The sequence below is a fragment of the Archocentrus centrarchus genome, chromosome 6, assembly GCF_007364275.1.
Source record: "Archocentrus centrarchus isolate MPI-CPG fArcCen1 chromosome 6, fArcCen1, whole genome shotgun sequence".
In the NCBI taxonomy this organism is placed as follows: Eukaryota; Metazoa; Chordata; class Actinopteri; order Cichliformes; family Cichlidae; genus Archocentrus; species Archocentrus centrarchus.
The window spans coordinates 5,137,095-5,152,413 of NC_044351.1; the positions used below are offsets into that span (position 1 = coordinate 5,137,095).

A 15,319-nucleotide genomic window follows, 5' to 3' on the forward strand; every position below is an offset into this window, starting at 1 on the left:
ATAAGTACCAGTCCACTGATAACATCTTCATGTTCTTGCAAACATATTGTTTCTGTCTAATTAAAAACACTGTTCTTCACCAGACATAGGATGGAAACAATGATTCATTTATTAAATTAAATCTGAGACAAACTGATGCTCTGCATCATTCACTGACAGACTGTCCAAATTTCTGGGGGTAGAAATGTTTCATTGGCACATAAATAGTCACACTGTAGAACAAATTTGAGGTGACCCTTCCCTCTAAAGTGGACAACTGGATTTAAACGATAAAGAAAATCAACAGTATTTATTTATAATGTAGATTCATGACTGCACATAACTGATGTTGCAAACATCATCAGTTATTATTTATGAGGAGTTAACTGAACTGTAAAGAGTGCCTCTGGACATGCTTTATGTGTCCATCTGCTCTGCCACTCTGCCTACAGCATGTGATTAAATGAAATTTTCTTCCACAGACTTTTATTTTGAATTTTGGCTAAAACACCTGGATAGAAACCCAGGTAGTGAGGCACACCCATTGATGTCTGATTTTGGTTACTAAAAACTGCCTTCAACAACAGGATCACAAAGTCTGACAATCTAAACATTTCTTCGAGTAGCAGTCCTGCTACACCTTCTTGGGTACATTTGTGATGATAGGTTTGGGCCGTATCTTAAAAATCAGTTTCCATTTGATGAGTGCAGACACAGAGTAAAAGGTGGAAGCAGAGCCTTGTTGATCAGTATCCATTGCTTCCTCTATAACAACATCTGTACTGTTGGGACTGTCCTGTGAATGGCCCGATTGCTTGGTGAGAACAGCAAAGGGTTTCTCCAGTTTGACTTGCTTCCCGTAGAGAATGTGATGTCCCACAATCAGCACTGGCACCCCCTGGTGGATGGAAGAAAAAAGCTAATAAAGTGGCACTGTATCTCCAAGCTTTCCTCTAGCTTATACAGATGACCATTTACAAGAGCAACGGAAGTCCTAACTTTTTTTTTTTTTTGGATCTACCAAGTTGCTTATTTATTGGCACCACGGGATATCATAAGAACAGATACTTTAGTACCAACTTGATGGCAGTCCTGTGCAGCTGCAGCAATAGGCCAACTGAGACAAGTGTAAGAAAATATCCAATATTTCTAGACCCTACAACATCAATACTGAATATACTGAGTATACTGAATACTGAATTCACATAAAGAGTGTGTGTATAGAGTACTAGAGAAAAACCAAGGGCTGTGATGTTTTCCCCTCATGCTATGAAAAAACTTCATCCCTGTGACTTTCACAGAAGCTGGATAAGCAGTTTGAGATCCACCAGTTAAGAAGTTCTAATCATAGACAGTAAATGCCTTTTATTTTATTTTATTTATAAGTTGACCCCGCTGAGCCCAAGTACCATGGATTTTTTTTAATCGTTAAGTGCTACAACCTTTAATAGATTTGTTAAGCTGACAAATCTTATTAGCCTGTTACTGTTAAATATAAAACCTCAGTTGCCATAAATAAATAGGTTAACCATGATTCAGTGCTCTCTGGCTGCTATGACCTTGTCTTCATGCTGGGAATGGGAAATAAACTTGCCCGCATCTCATTTTCTCTTACTATCTATGTTTGCACAGATGTGATTGATTCATTTAATTCCATTACACAGATGTTTTGGACATAACATCATTGCAACATTCTGTTGATAGCTTTAGTTCATTTTGGAAGGCTGTAAACTATTTGATTTTTTAAAGGCTGGCTTTAATTAATCTTTGGATTATCTGAAACTTGCATTCAGATGGTGCAATTTCAAGTCAAAACAAAATGAAAACAAAAACTTCAGAAAACACAATGACATTTTTAAAAAAAATCATATTAAGGAGAACATTGGGAAAATCATTTTGCTTTTTTTTGTTGTTGTGTTTTTGGTTTGCATTTTCCAAAATTACCTTACTTGTGTTTGCCACTATTATGAGACTGGTATTAAAGTTTTGCTTTTAGTCTGGGGATTAACTTATCTAGCCACTGAATATGAGTCTGATTCTGGTTCCTGGTCTGCCTCCAAATTCCCAGAGTTCATCCAAATGAGGTGACAGAGATTTTAGTGTTGATCTGCATTTTGTACCAATATTGCCCTGTTTTATAAATAAACTTGCTTTATTACTACCTAAAGTACTTTGAATTGCTTCTATGTGAGGTTATGCTGTTCACATAAATGTTGCTTTATTTAAGAACACCACTACCATTATTTTTGTCCTTTATTTAGTATACAAATTAAGGGAATGGTAAAGAGTTTAGGCTGAATTTTTATCAAACATACAAATGATCTCTTTCTGGGGTTTTCAGTGTGTCATGTACCTCTTTGGTGTACAGCAGGTCTCCCATCACATTTCCTGCCAGACCAGAGTTGTGTCTGGACACCATCTCCCCCTGTAACTCCACCACCAGCCACTCTGGAGGACTGCTGCCATCCACGCTGCCTCTGCAGTAGCAGATACACATAAACATCCAATAAAGCAGGGTACTGATCATACTTAGCCTGCTTTGTTCAAAAGAGCACAAATGATGCACTTAGTAGGGCTGCAGTTAGGAATTATTTTAGTAATAAAGTATTCTATTGTTTATTCCATTGATCAATTGAGTAATCTAATAAATACCTTTGTTTTATTAATGAGCAATAATAAATATTCAAAAGAGAATGGTCTTTTAAAATGAACTTCTCATTGGCTTCCTTACATACAACATCTGTCAAAAAAACTAAAGATTTTCATTGTATCTACGTGCCATAATAAATCATATTTTTTAAAGAAAACATTTTCTTAAATGCAAAAATAAATAATCACAAGCACAGTATTGCCAAATACATACAACCTAAACTAAGTAATATAATAAAATAACCTTTACTCTGTCCTCTTGGAAGGCTTTCTTGCATCAGTTGAGCTCTGACAGTATTGTATCTCCTGGATGAGGTAGATTTGGTGTGAGTTCAAGTGTATGTGTTTGTGTGTCTGCATATTTAAGTGTGCTAAGGAAGAAATGTGTGGTTTTAAGCCTTTAAAAGGAGCATGTGGTGGCTGCAATGAAGAAAAGCGAGCACTGTTTGCAGAACTGAGGTTTGTCCTGTGATTTGATGCAACATTTCTGCTGCAGAAAACAGATGTAATGGTGTAAATATTAATAACTATTCACTGTCCAACCCAACAGTCCCAGGTCAGTAGCTCAGAGTTTTACTGACCCTTGTATATTCTTACTGGCCTGGGGAGAAAATAAATCTTTTATTTTTATATTTTTAAAAATTAACAGTCCTGGATATTAGAAAATTGCACTCGTACATTACTGTATACAGCGCACCTTGCAGCAACCTTTATGAACAGTAACACCCCCCCCCCAGCAATCAGCCAATCATGCTGAATGAGTATGCGAGCATACATCCCTAGAGGGGGGTTAAAGATTTGGCCATGTGCTCCGGTGAAGTAGCATGTTTTGTAGGGTGATGCATGATTGGCCGCTTGGGAAGTATTCAGGACCAGACAATCTGACAACGGTGATCACAATAATAGTTCCATTTAAATTACAATTTAAAATGGATCCTGTGGATAAGCAGGCAAGACCATCCAAGCTGTCACAGGGCGAGAGGCAGGGTACACCCTGTACAGGCTGCCAGCCTGTCGCAGGGCCAACGCAGAGAGACAGACAACATCCACACTCACATTCACACCTATGGGCAAAGAATCACCAATTAACCTAACCCCAGTAACTGCATGTCTTTGAACTGTGGGAAGAAACCAGAGTACCTGGAGAAAATACACTTGCACTTTAATAGTTCACCATATCAAGATGATGTACAGTGATCAACTTCTGGAGGTCAAGGTCATAGTTTTCTTTTTCCATGACCACTTCATATCTAAGAAATGGTTTGAAGGATTTTGATGAAACTACTTTAAGCAGAGATCAACTCCAGGAGGTCAAGGTCACATAATTATTAAATCTTTGTTTTTCTTGTTACAATGAACAGGGTTAATACAGTGCAATGGGCATTTATTGCCCCGCTATGCAGTGCTCTTGTTTTGTAATTGAGTTATTTGAGTTACTCAATGAATCACTGCAACCCCAGCAGTTTGTTTTTATTAATATATGAAATATTAGATTGCAAGTTGTCTTTCAAGAGCAATACAGCATCCTTTCAAGATTGTACTGAAAAATGGTACTGCTAGTTGGGGTGGACAGCTATGCAAAAAAGTTTATGGTAAAATGTCATCACCTTCTAGTAAACATTGTCATTACATCTTGTAAGTTTTTCTCTTTTTTTTTTAATCCAAAGTAGTTAAATACTGCAGGTTAAAATGTAAACTCCATTCGCACAGTTAACTTTAACATGTACACTGCCAACAGGGGTAAAAGATGATATACAAGATACAATTTAATACCGTAAGCTACCATTTACTTCTGATGGTATTGACTCAGATATATTAAATAAACGTTAGATTTGAAAATTGATTCCCCTCATTTTTTCGAAAACCTATTTCACCAAAACAAACTGCTTTGTGTTTTCAGTTTATGAGCTGTCTTAATCCTGACGTCTTCGCTTACAGTTCTTTTAAAAGGCGCTACAGAGACATTTCAGTGATTGACATGAACCTGCCTTCAGTATTTCCGCAATGAATACAAGTTTACTACCAAGTAATGGAAAAATAAAATCACTCTTACCTTACAACTATTTGAACCATCCTCCCGTCAATAACGGAGATGTGGATTAACAAAAACACTAATTAATTTGCTATCGATGCAGCAGGTATGACCACGAACCCGCACGGTTGTATTACTCCGTTTGTATTCCGGCGGTAGTTCCCGCCCGCTTTGCGTGTTCTCAGCGTGATGACGTATTTCCAGTTATCTTCGCTATTTACTACCGGTGTAAAGGTCATCAACGTGGGTCCTGGTGCTGTAAAGTGTGTTTGTGTTGGTGTGGAAGATATCTTGGTGACAACGAAGAAGAACAGCGGGTAAATTATGTTTTATAGTGATCATTAATGCAAGTGGATTACACAGAGCGTTTTGTGATGAACTGTAAGGTGTTTTAGTTTGCTAACGGATGGGGATCCGCAGTTCGTGCTTCGTAGCACACATTCAGGCATCAGCGAACAGTTGGTTTTCAAGTAAATGTTTGTAAAGTAAAGATCTTTAATGAAAACGGGACTTCCTTAAAATTCTGACCGGTATTCCGAATACATTTCTCTAATCCTGATTTTTCTGATATCTGGTTGTTAAAAATATTCAGTGCTGTAAATGATAAGAAATATTTTAATCTCGTTTACCCATTATGTACCTGAAACAAAATAAAGATGGCAGACCGGTGTTACATTTTAACTAGTTTTCACGTTAACTGGTTGTCAACTTTTCAATTCGTCATAATAAAATCCAGATGTTTCCAGTCGCAGATTCGTTACATTTATGAAAATTCTAGAAGTGAAAATCGAAGTTTTAGAAGACGCGTGTTGCGAATTTCATTAAGAATAAATTTTGACAATATAAATCGTCAGTAAGATATTTTAAATAAATAAATAAAAGTAATAAAGTAGCCAAAAACAGGATTCTAACCGTTGGTCAACTGGCAACTAAAGTAGCCTGCAAAATGCACTCCCCACATGGCGAGCCACAAGCACGACCTTAAGATGACAACTAAAAAGGTATTCATTGTCATTTTGTATCGAGAGTCACTGTCGTGATTAGTCGTGGAGTCTTTGAAACGTTGAGCACATACAGGCCATTAAATGCTTCTGTAAACAGCAGTTAAACGGGAAAGAAAAAGAATGAGAAACTGTGTAAGTTACAATAAGGTCCGCTACACTTGCTCTGCAGCTTTTTTTTAAGACACTGATCAACTGCAAGTGCTCTAAAATATCACTGCATGTGTGGTTATACACTCCCCTCCCAAATTATTGGAACAGTGAGGCCAGTCCCTTTATTTTTGCTGTAGACAGAAAACACTTGGGTTTAATATTAAAAAAAAAATCAATGAGGCAAAACAATTTAAAAAATCAACATCTCAGCTTTAATTTCCAGGGATTTATCTGATAAACAGTTCAGAAGATAGTGCCTTTTGTCTGAACCCACTTTTTCTTGTGAGGAAAAAATATTGGAACATGATTACATTGATTACTCAAACAGTAAAAACTGCTGAATGTCTGTGTTCAGTTTCAGATTTTGGTGATCTGTGAAGGCTGTGCATTTGTAGTTAGAGGAGTAACCAATAGATCTTTTGTCTCATAGTCATTTTTTAGATAAGAAAACTCTTCTTTTCGGTGGATAATTACAACAAAATAATTGATACGTCCAGCATAAAAACTGTGATATTTTGCTAAATATAATAAATGTGAATCCAGTGTGTATTTTTATGAAACTATATCAGCAGAGTCCTTGTAACCTCTCTGCTTGACTTGTCTGGGGCCAAGTCAAGCAGAGGCCTTGTATGTGACTCCAAACACAACAATGGATGAGATAGAGGCAAGATAAAGGTAGCTAATGCCAGTTTACTATCAACTCAGGTCACCATCTCAGATTTGAGTGAAAATTATTTTGAAAGTACCTCTATGTGTATAATGAACACATGCAAAATTATAGGCCATCAGCTCCAAAGGGTTTCTGAGATAGGGCCCTCCAAACATTGGGTGCCGTGCCCTATATTTGACCTTGTGAATCATGATTTTCAATTTTCTAATATTTCAACAGACAATATCTTCCACATGAATTATCTGCTTAGCCTGAAAATTGGTGTCCTGTGTAATACTGGCCCACACTTTCAGAATCTGGCATCATAAATGTTGTATCTTCTCTCTCGAGTTATTAACCTCTTAAAAACCAATATTTTTCAGGCAAAAATACAAAATTCAGATTTCAAAGTTCTCCCAAGATGCCAGGATCTCTCTCAGAGAACACTTAATGCTATATTCCTATTATTTCAGGACGGGTGTGTGTGTGTTTGGGGAACCCTTTTCACCCGGAACCCTTTTCTGAGTCCCTTAATTCCAATTTTATGCTTTCTGCAGAGCTAATCTTCCCCAAACACACACATTATTTGGCTTTTTGGTTTTTGGTTGAGTTCACATGGAATGACCATAATGCATAAGTCCCCTGTACAATGTTTTTAATGGATGAAGGTTATAATTGTTAAATATAAAAAAATGTATGCTGTCTGCACATTTCAGACGGCTCTCTTGTTGCAAAACTACCGCTGCAAACTGTCGGTCTGGGCATTCAACCGAGCCTCCCGGTGCTTTTTGGACACCTTGAACAGATCGCCAATCTGTCGCAGGCCTTAGACATAGAGACAGACAACCATTCGCAGACACTTTCTCACCTATGGGCAATTCAGAATCCCCAATTAACCTAACCCTACTGAGGCCCAGTTTACACAAGAAGGTTTCAGGTGAAAATGGTAAAGTTTGGATGCGTTTCGGCCGCCCATTTACACGAGAACGGTGTTGTAAGTCCCTAAAATTGATACTTGTTGAAAACGGGCTCCAGAGTGGAACATTTTCGAAATGCTCCGGTCTCTGTTTCTGTTTAAATGGCAAAAATGCTACTTTTTGAAAATGAAGGTTACCGGCATATGTGCACTGTGGTTGTGACTTGTATAACCACACCACTAACTTGTGGTTTTCAATGTCTTGAGTTTCTGTGTGAACGTAAAATCAGTTTTAAAACTGCTTATATTTTTATTTTCTAGTCAACAATGGGTGAGTTTAAAGTGCACCGGGTCCGCTTCTTTGACTACATGCCCAGCGCTATCCGGGCTATGGCGTTCAACAGCTGCACCGAGAGACTGGCTGTGGCCCCGATCTGATGGCACAGTAGAGATCTTCAACTTCACTGACAATACTTCCAAGAAAGGTAACCACTCAGAGGAGGTCCAGCTGCATGGTCCAAAATAGTTTTGGAAATGGCTGGATTATGGTTGTAAAATTAATTGTTGGGAACCCTACCCTACTTGCCCATAGTACATATGTCAGTGTCCCTGACTCACCAAGACGCTCTGAAACCAGCAAGTGTTTCAGAGCTGGTGTATTTTCAAGCATCCGCTGATATGTGCAAATGTGAGTAATTGCTAACTTCTTATAAGAAGCAAATTTTGCCAGTCAGCAGATCATGAACACCTCCAGGTTCTTATTGGCCAGTTAGCCCTCTGGAGTCTAGAGTATAATGGGCAGGTTTCGACTTGGCCTATAAACGCAGTTAAACACTCTGGGGATCTATGGCATAATTGGCCATTTTTGACTACTTTTGATTTTACCTTGGTTGGTACCGTTTCTTTAAGCACAACCTCGTGTGTGGACTTTACAGTTATTTTTTCATTTTGACATTCTGTATTAACACATGGGACCTAAAATAACAAAAAACATAAAATCGGAGTAGAAAAAAAGTTATATATATTTTTTACATGTTATTAAACATGTTTAATAACTATTTTTACAACTTAAAATATGAATAACAATACAAACAACTATTTACAGAACAATCAGGTGTCACAATAAGAATGTCACACAAATTATTTGTGCCACTCCAGAAAACAGTTCCTGTCCACCACAGATAGAAGGGCAAAACTTGCCCGTGATGTGGTCTGTCTTTAACCACTTGTTCCTCAGCAACCAAGTGTGACATGTTGCCGTATAATTTCTGATTGGTTGATGTGGTAATTTTTCCACCAATAGGAAAGGGGATGTCATGAATTTTTTTTGGAGTTTTTTTTTTTGTTTTGTTTTTTATTTGCAACACATCCTGCTAGGGAAGAGCCTGTTCTGCCATTTTTTTCCTGCACAAACACACACACCAAACATGAGGATGATGTACAGAAAAAGCATGGCCTAAGTTACTGTTCATAACTCTGGTTTTACTTGGCCTATCAAAACAATTTTAGAACTGGTGCGTAGTGTCAAGTCTGCACTTTGAACTCATGTTGAAATGGAGACTCAGCAAGGCAGTGTCCTGCTGCTGCATCATCTTAAATCATCAATGTCATTTGGAAGCACGTCCGTTGACTTCAGAGGGTTAAAAACTGGTACATAGTTTTATGTATGCACTTTCAACAGAAGTTGAAACAGAGACTCAACCAGGCAGCGTACTGCTGCTACGTCATCTTATATCGGCAATGTGAGTAAAAGGTATGCCAGGTACCAAGGCTGAGATGGTTTTAATTTCCACGTTTTACAAAACCACTAAATCACTAAATGGAGTGTTGCAAAAGTAGACTTGAAGGAACCAACTTCCACATTCATTTTGATTTTCTCAGGTGATCCCAGGACAGGACCGGCAGAACTGTTGAGGCTCTGTGTTGGGTGGGCCAACGACTGTTCAGTGCTGGTTTGAATGGAGAGAATCACAGAGTATCACCTGGAGAACCTGAGGCCCCGGTATGCTGTAGAGGCATATGGAGGACCAATATGGACCTCACTAGCAAACAGCCAGGGGACACAGCTGGCAGTGAGTCTTTCCTGAGTCAGGAATCATCAGTAAGTCTCATTGAGACTCTGTGATTTCAAGAAATGTTTTCTGTGTCAGGTTGGTGTGAGGGATGGGACCGTGAAGATATTTGCAATACTGGAGGAGAGGATTCAGTTTCAAAGAAACCTCAACAGACAGAAAGGTAAGAGGACAAACCTGTTCACAGATTCTTTTACTTTAAAGAGGGCCTAACTATAAATTCCTGCTTTTAAAATGGCTAAAAACTTTAGAAAATTACCTAGAGAAACTTTATGTCCAAAGCATCTATGTGTTGTGTTGAAGAGTTTTCAACTGAACTTAAATGGTATTGGCTTGATGTAACGTTAAGAAAACTGTCCTCGTGAATTGGAAATCAAAAAATATTTATCTGTTGCTCCATCCATCCATTTCCTTCCTCTTATCTGGGGCCGGGTCATGGGAGCAGCCTAAGCAGAGAAACCCAGCCACCTCCTCCAGCTTATTGAGGGGAACACCAGGGCATTCCCAGGCCAGCTAAGAGATATAATCTCTCCAGTGTGTTCTGGGTTTACCCTGTTGCCTTCTCCCAGTTGGACATTCCCAGAACACCTCATGCAAGAGGCACCCAGGGGGCATGACAGAAATATTTGGAATCTTGGCATCATTCTGAGCAGTCATCTCAGTTTTGATGATCAAACCAATGTTACCAGAACTGCTTTCTGCCACTTAAAAATATATCTAAGGTTAGAAAATTCCTATCTGAAACTGAAATTGGTGCATGTATGAAGCAGGTTATTTGATTATCCAAATCATTAGTAGGACGACTAGTAGGACTTTTATTTTATTATCCCACTACTGAGATCACTCCATTGGCTCCCAGTGCAACATAGAATTACCTTTTAAAATACTTTAATTAGTTCACAAACCTCTCAATGGTTTGGCCCCCCAATACATCTCTGACTTGCTCAGTGTCTACAACCCTCAGGTCATCAGCTGCAGATCTTGTAAATGTTCCTCCAATTAAATCGAAGTGTGCTGAAGGTGCTTTCAGTTTTTGTGGTTCTGTTCTTTGGAATAAGTTAGCTGCTAACCTGAGCTTAAAAATACAACTGTGCATACATTTGAAAACAAATCTTTTTATTCACACAAGACTACATTCAATAGTTTTTTGTTTTGCTTTTCTTTATCATATTTTGCTGTTTTCACTCCCTTAAGGTATTGTAAACGTACACAGGTTTTTGTGTTTGTTCCGTGTTTAGCACATTGAGTTTCCACACAGTTTTGATGTAGCAGTTGCTGACCCATTGTGTTCATCCTTTTTTTTGTTTGTTTTTCTTCAGTAATGATTTTATCCCACGTATTTTGTGTTAATAATCACTGGTTACCAGAATCATAACTTCAGTTGTATCTGACTTTCTAGGCCGCATCATATCTTTGGGCTGGCATCCCTCTGGTGCGCAGATTGCTGCTGGAATGACTGACATGATTGCAGTCTTTGATGCAGAGACAGGTATCTTCTCTCTGCTGTGCTTTGCGCAGTTAACACACGACACCTACACACCCCAAAAGAGTCTGTTTATTCTGTTCTTTAATGATGCAATTCTGGTGCTTCTGTTTTCATTTGGTTCCTGACTACAGGCCACACCACACACAGACTGGTGGAGAGGGGTGTGGGAGCATCTAAGAATAAAGAAGTGGTGGTTTGGAGCATTGGTTTTCTGTCCAACCACACCATCATCAGCGGTGATTCTGCAGGAAAGGTCCAGATCTGGGATGGACTCACAGGAACTCTGGTCAGGAGTTACCTGGTCACCAGATGGGATGTTCTGGTTCTGTCTGTTTCACAGGTGAGATAATACACAAACTCCACACAAAAGCCAGGTTTGCGTCCACACTCCTGCAGAATCACTGATGATCCTAAATACTTCACAGGATGAGAGCAGTGTCATTGCTGGGACATCCGAGGGCACCGTCATCCAGTTCCAGTTCATCTCCTCCACTGTGGACCAGCACGAGAAAGAGTGGGTCCGAACAAGGACCTTTAGAAACCATTCGCATGATGTGCGGGCACTTATTCACACAGGCACCGCAGTGGTTTCTGGAGGTCAGTCTTAAATCTGCTGTATTAGTTTTCTACAGATGAGGATAGACTAGTTAGCCTAACTATGAAAATTTCATATTTTAAAGCATTTCACAAGTCTTGTTAAACAGCAAGAAATTTTGTCGACTATTTTGGTAATCGAGTATTCTATTGATTATTTAATAGAGTAATCAGATAAGAAATGCTTCTGTCTTATTATCAGTTCATCTGCATATTTTAACTTCCGTGGATTTACTGCACATTTTCCTCTGTGTGAAACAAACAGCGGTGATGGAGCAGCTACAAAGTTCGCTTTTCGTCACTTTGACACTTGCTGATCAGGTGGTTGATGAAGGGCTCCTCCAGCTGTTTCCCAGTAAAGGTTTTAATGGTGGTTACAGGAACAAGCACTGCTGCTTTGGATGCTAGAAACATGTTTCCCTTCACTCCACCTGAGCTCGAGGTCTTTGCACTTGCTGCGCCTGTGCGGACAGATTGCACATAAAACAGCTGCTGCTGTTGTGTTATCGGTGTTTTTGTTGAAAAACTGGGGGCTGCATGAGTTTACTGTTGCAGTGCTTTGCATTCAGATGTGCCCTCCTAAATATGTTTCTATTGCAGGTCTGTTTTTAGTCTGGAGAATAATCTGATCTGGAGAAGGAGCTGGAGAAGCTCAGATGTGAAGGTGAAAATGAAAAGATGATGTTTTGACATTTTCCTTCAGGTATGGATACCCAGTTGGTGGTGCGCCCACTGCTGGATAAGGTGGAAAGGAACACTCAGGAGTCAGCACTGCGCAAAATAGCTTTCCCACATGTGAGTACACAATGAGTAGAAGAAAACCTCCGATAAGTCATTAGAGCTACAGGAGGTATTTGAATTGAACTAACATGTTAGCCATAAAATACAGACAGATTAAGCTAATTGACAAATAATTCCAAAGCGTTTTAAAACTGTTTCATATAATTTACTAAAACTGCTGTAGTTCATGTTCATATTACAATGTGCTGTGACCTCTTTCTGTCTTCATGTAGAGGAGCCTAGTTGGTTGTGCAAAGAAAGCTGGACTCCTCCTCTTCCAGTTCCCTGGTCACTTAGAGCTCTGGAAACTTGGAGAAAGTGAAGGACATGGTGAGCGTCACACACTTGCATAGAAAAGGGTTGCAGGGGTGGGCTGGAGCCTATCCCAGCTGTCATAGGGCGAGAGGCAGGGTACACCCTGCACAGGTTGCCAGCCTGTCACAGGGTTAACACGGAGACAGGGTTCACACTTATATTCACACCTAGTTAGTTCACAGTTAACCTAACCCTATTAACGGCATGTCTTTGGACTGTGGGAGGAAACCACAGCCCAAAACAGTTTTTTCTTTGTGTGCAACACAAATTAAAAGTGTACTTTGAAGGTTAATTTTGTGTGCAGATATAACAGTTGTGATGCTGATTTTATTTGATAGTGCTAATTGTAGTAATTCCACCGCATATTAACAGGAAAACCTGGCGACTGTCTACCTGTGAAGAGGAAACCAGAGAAGCTGATCGAGCTGAAGCGGAAGGTTTGTGTTGGTATTTTCTGTGTATCTGAGGTTTCTCTGAGGAAGCTTTGTCTGCTGTAACAGTCTGTGTTAAAAATTGACTCCACAGAGTCAGCTAAACTGAGTTGAAGTGGTAAACTGTTCCAGAGTGTTGGCGCCACTGCTTGAAAAGCTTTGTCCCCTCCTAATCTTCAGTCTTGTTCGAGGGAGAACTAAAAGCGAGAAGCAATGTTTAACAAGTAGTTGAGCTTTAGTCTGTGGCTTGTCCATTTAGTGCTCTGTATATAAGTGTTAGAATTTAAAATGAATTCTAAAACCAACTGGGAGCCAGTGTAAAGAGAATAAAATAGGGGTAATGTGTGCTCACTTGCTAGATGTGTTAGGAGTCTAGCTGGAGCATTTTGTATTGCTTGGAGATGTGACAGAGATTATTTGTCTAAGCTGGTAAAAAGGACATTACAATAATGTAGGCACGATGACACAAATGCATGAACGGTATTCTCCAGTTCAGAGGAGCTAAATGGACTAGTTCTTAGCTCTGAAGAAATGTTAAAAATGTTCTTTAAACGAAAGAAACGGAGACATGTGACAGATTTTATATGTGAATCAAAGCCCAGAGAGGAATCAAATACACCAAGGTTACAAACACTGGTATTCACAGGTGAGCAAAAGGAAGCAATCACCTGACTGATTCTTGAATGCATATCAGGAGGAGCTATAATCATGGCATCTGGTCTTGTTGAAGTTTAAAACAAGGACTCCAGAAACAGATTAATGGACGGATGTAAAAGGAGAATGACAGTGGACCCAGGATTGAACCTTGTGGAACACCACAGGTTAGAGAAGCGGTCTAGGAGGAGAACTCACTCGTCCTAACAGAGAATGTCCTTTCAGATAAATAGGAGGAAAACCAGTCTAACACTGAGCCAGAGATACCAGCCAAAACCATAAGCGTACTAAGTAAAATATTATGATCAACAGTGTCAAAGGCAGCTGAGATCAAGAAATGAGTACAGAACAATGCCATTATTATAGACTCAGTGGAGTGCTGTTTTTGAAAACCTGATTGAAAAGGGTCAGAAATCTGTAATGTGCATAATAAAGAGATGAATGGAGTTTTGACAACTTTTTTCTGATAATTTGCTAATAAATGGTCATTTTGAAATCAGCTTGTAATTGCTGGAAGAACTGGCATCAAGATTTTTAAAGTAAAGGAATTACCTCAGCAAGCTTAAATAGGACAGAACACAACCTGCAGTGAACTGTTAATAATAGACAGCAATAAAGGACCAATGCTCATGAGAGACCCAAACAGGACAGAGGGAGGTAAGCTCTCTGAGGATGATGAGAGTTTCAGCTTATCTATTATGCTAGTTTAAGTCATTTAATGCAATGAAGATGACTCATTTTGTAAGGAGCAACCTGATCCATAATACCAAAGCAATGTTTATTAAGAGTTTACAAGGAGCTCAACATTATCATCAGAAGTGGCTGAAAAATTAAAATGAGAATAAAACTTAACAGAGTCATCAATAAAGCGCCTGCACTTAATACAAACTTCAGAAAAAGACTATGACGTAAAAGGGGACTTTAAAGAGCAAGATGAAAGCAACTTTGTTTATGCAAATGCACCATAACTGAGGACCAAGTCCAAAGTATGTCCTACAATGAGTAGGCCCAGATGCTTGTTGATCAAAGTTAAGAGTCCAAAATTCTTAGCAGTACTGTCAGATGAATCATCAACAAGAGTGTTGGAGGTCCCCAACAATGAAGGGCCTGTCCAGTTTATTAGTAGAAGAAAAAAAAGTCTGTGAGAAAAGATATAGTGGTATTAAAATACTGTACAAAGGCTGATCTTGTTCAATTTTTGTCATAAGCAACTCAAAAAGAGCTTTAGAGCTGGCAGAGATCGTGGCATATAAATGTCTATTTAAAGGCCAGAAATTTGATGTGCACAAAAAAATGAACAGTCTCCAAGACAAAGTTGTGAAAGACTTGATTCTCACGCTGCCACATCAGGCATGAACATAAAATCCAGCTTCTCACTACAAAACAAGTCATTTAAAATAAAGAACTTGTTAGCAATAGAGCTAACAATCATAACGTTGGGTTACATAACGTAATCCCTGGTTCTTTGATAACAGAGTGAGGTGTTTCACTATGGGAATCGCCTTGGCGTGACCAACTACGGAAGCTCCAATGACACCACGTCTGTCTGCGACAGACCTGCCAAGCCGTGCTCAGGGCCCCGCCCCTCCTACTATCACGGCTGACCAG

The 15,319-nt window shown here is 39.2% G+C and overlaps 1 protein-coding gene and 1 pseudogene across 1 annotated transcript; one reads left to right on the forward strand and one right to left on the reverse strand.

Moving 5' to 3' along the window:
- Nucleotides 1–97: 97 nt before the first annotated feature.
- Nucleotides 98–4,818, reverse strand: LOC115782340 (chromosome transmission fidelity protein 8 homolog). The gene is made up of 3 exons (XM_030732472.1): nt 4,682–4,818; nt 2,333–2,456; nt 98–877 (listed from the first exon to the last, which is right to left on the reverse strand). Exons 1-3 carry the CDS (start codon nt 4,699–4,701, stop codon nt 614–616), a joined length of 408 nt encoding a protein of 135 aa, XP_030588332.1. The 5' UTR covers nt 4,702–4,818; the 3' UTR covers nt 98–613.
- Nucleotides 4,819–4,874: 56 nt separating this feature from the next.
- Nucleotides 4,875–13,166, forward strand: LOC115781363 (U3 small nucleolar RNA-associated protein 4 homolog; annotated as a pseudogene).
- The last annotated feature ends 2,153 nt before the right edge of the window (nt 13,167–15,319 follow it).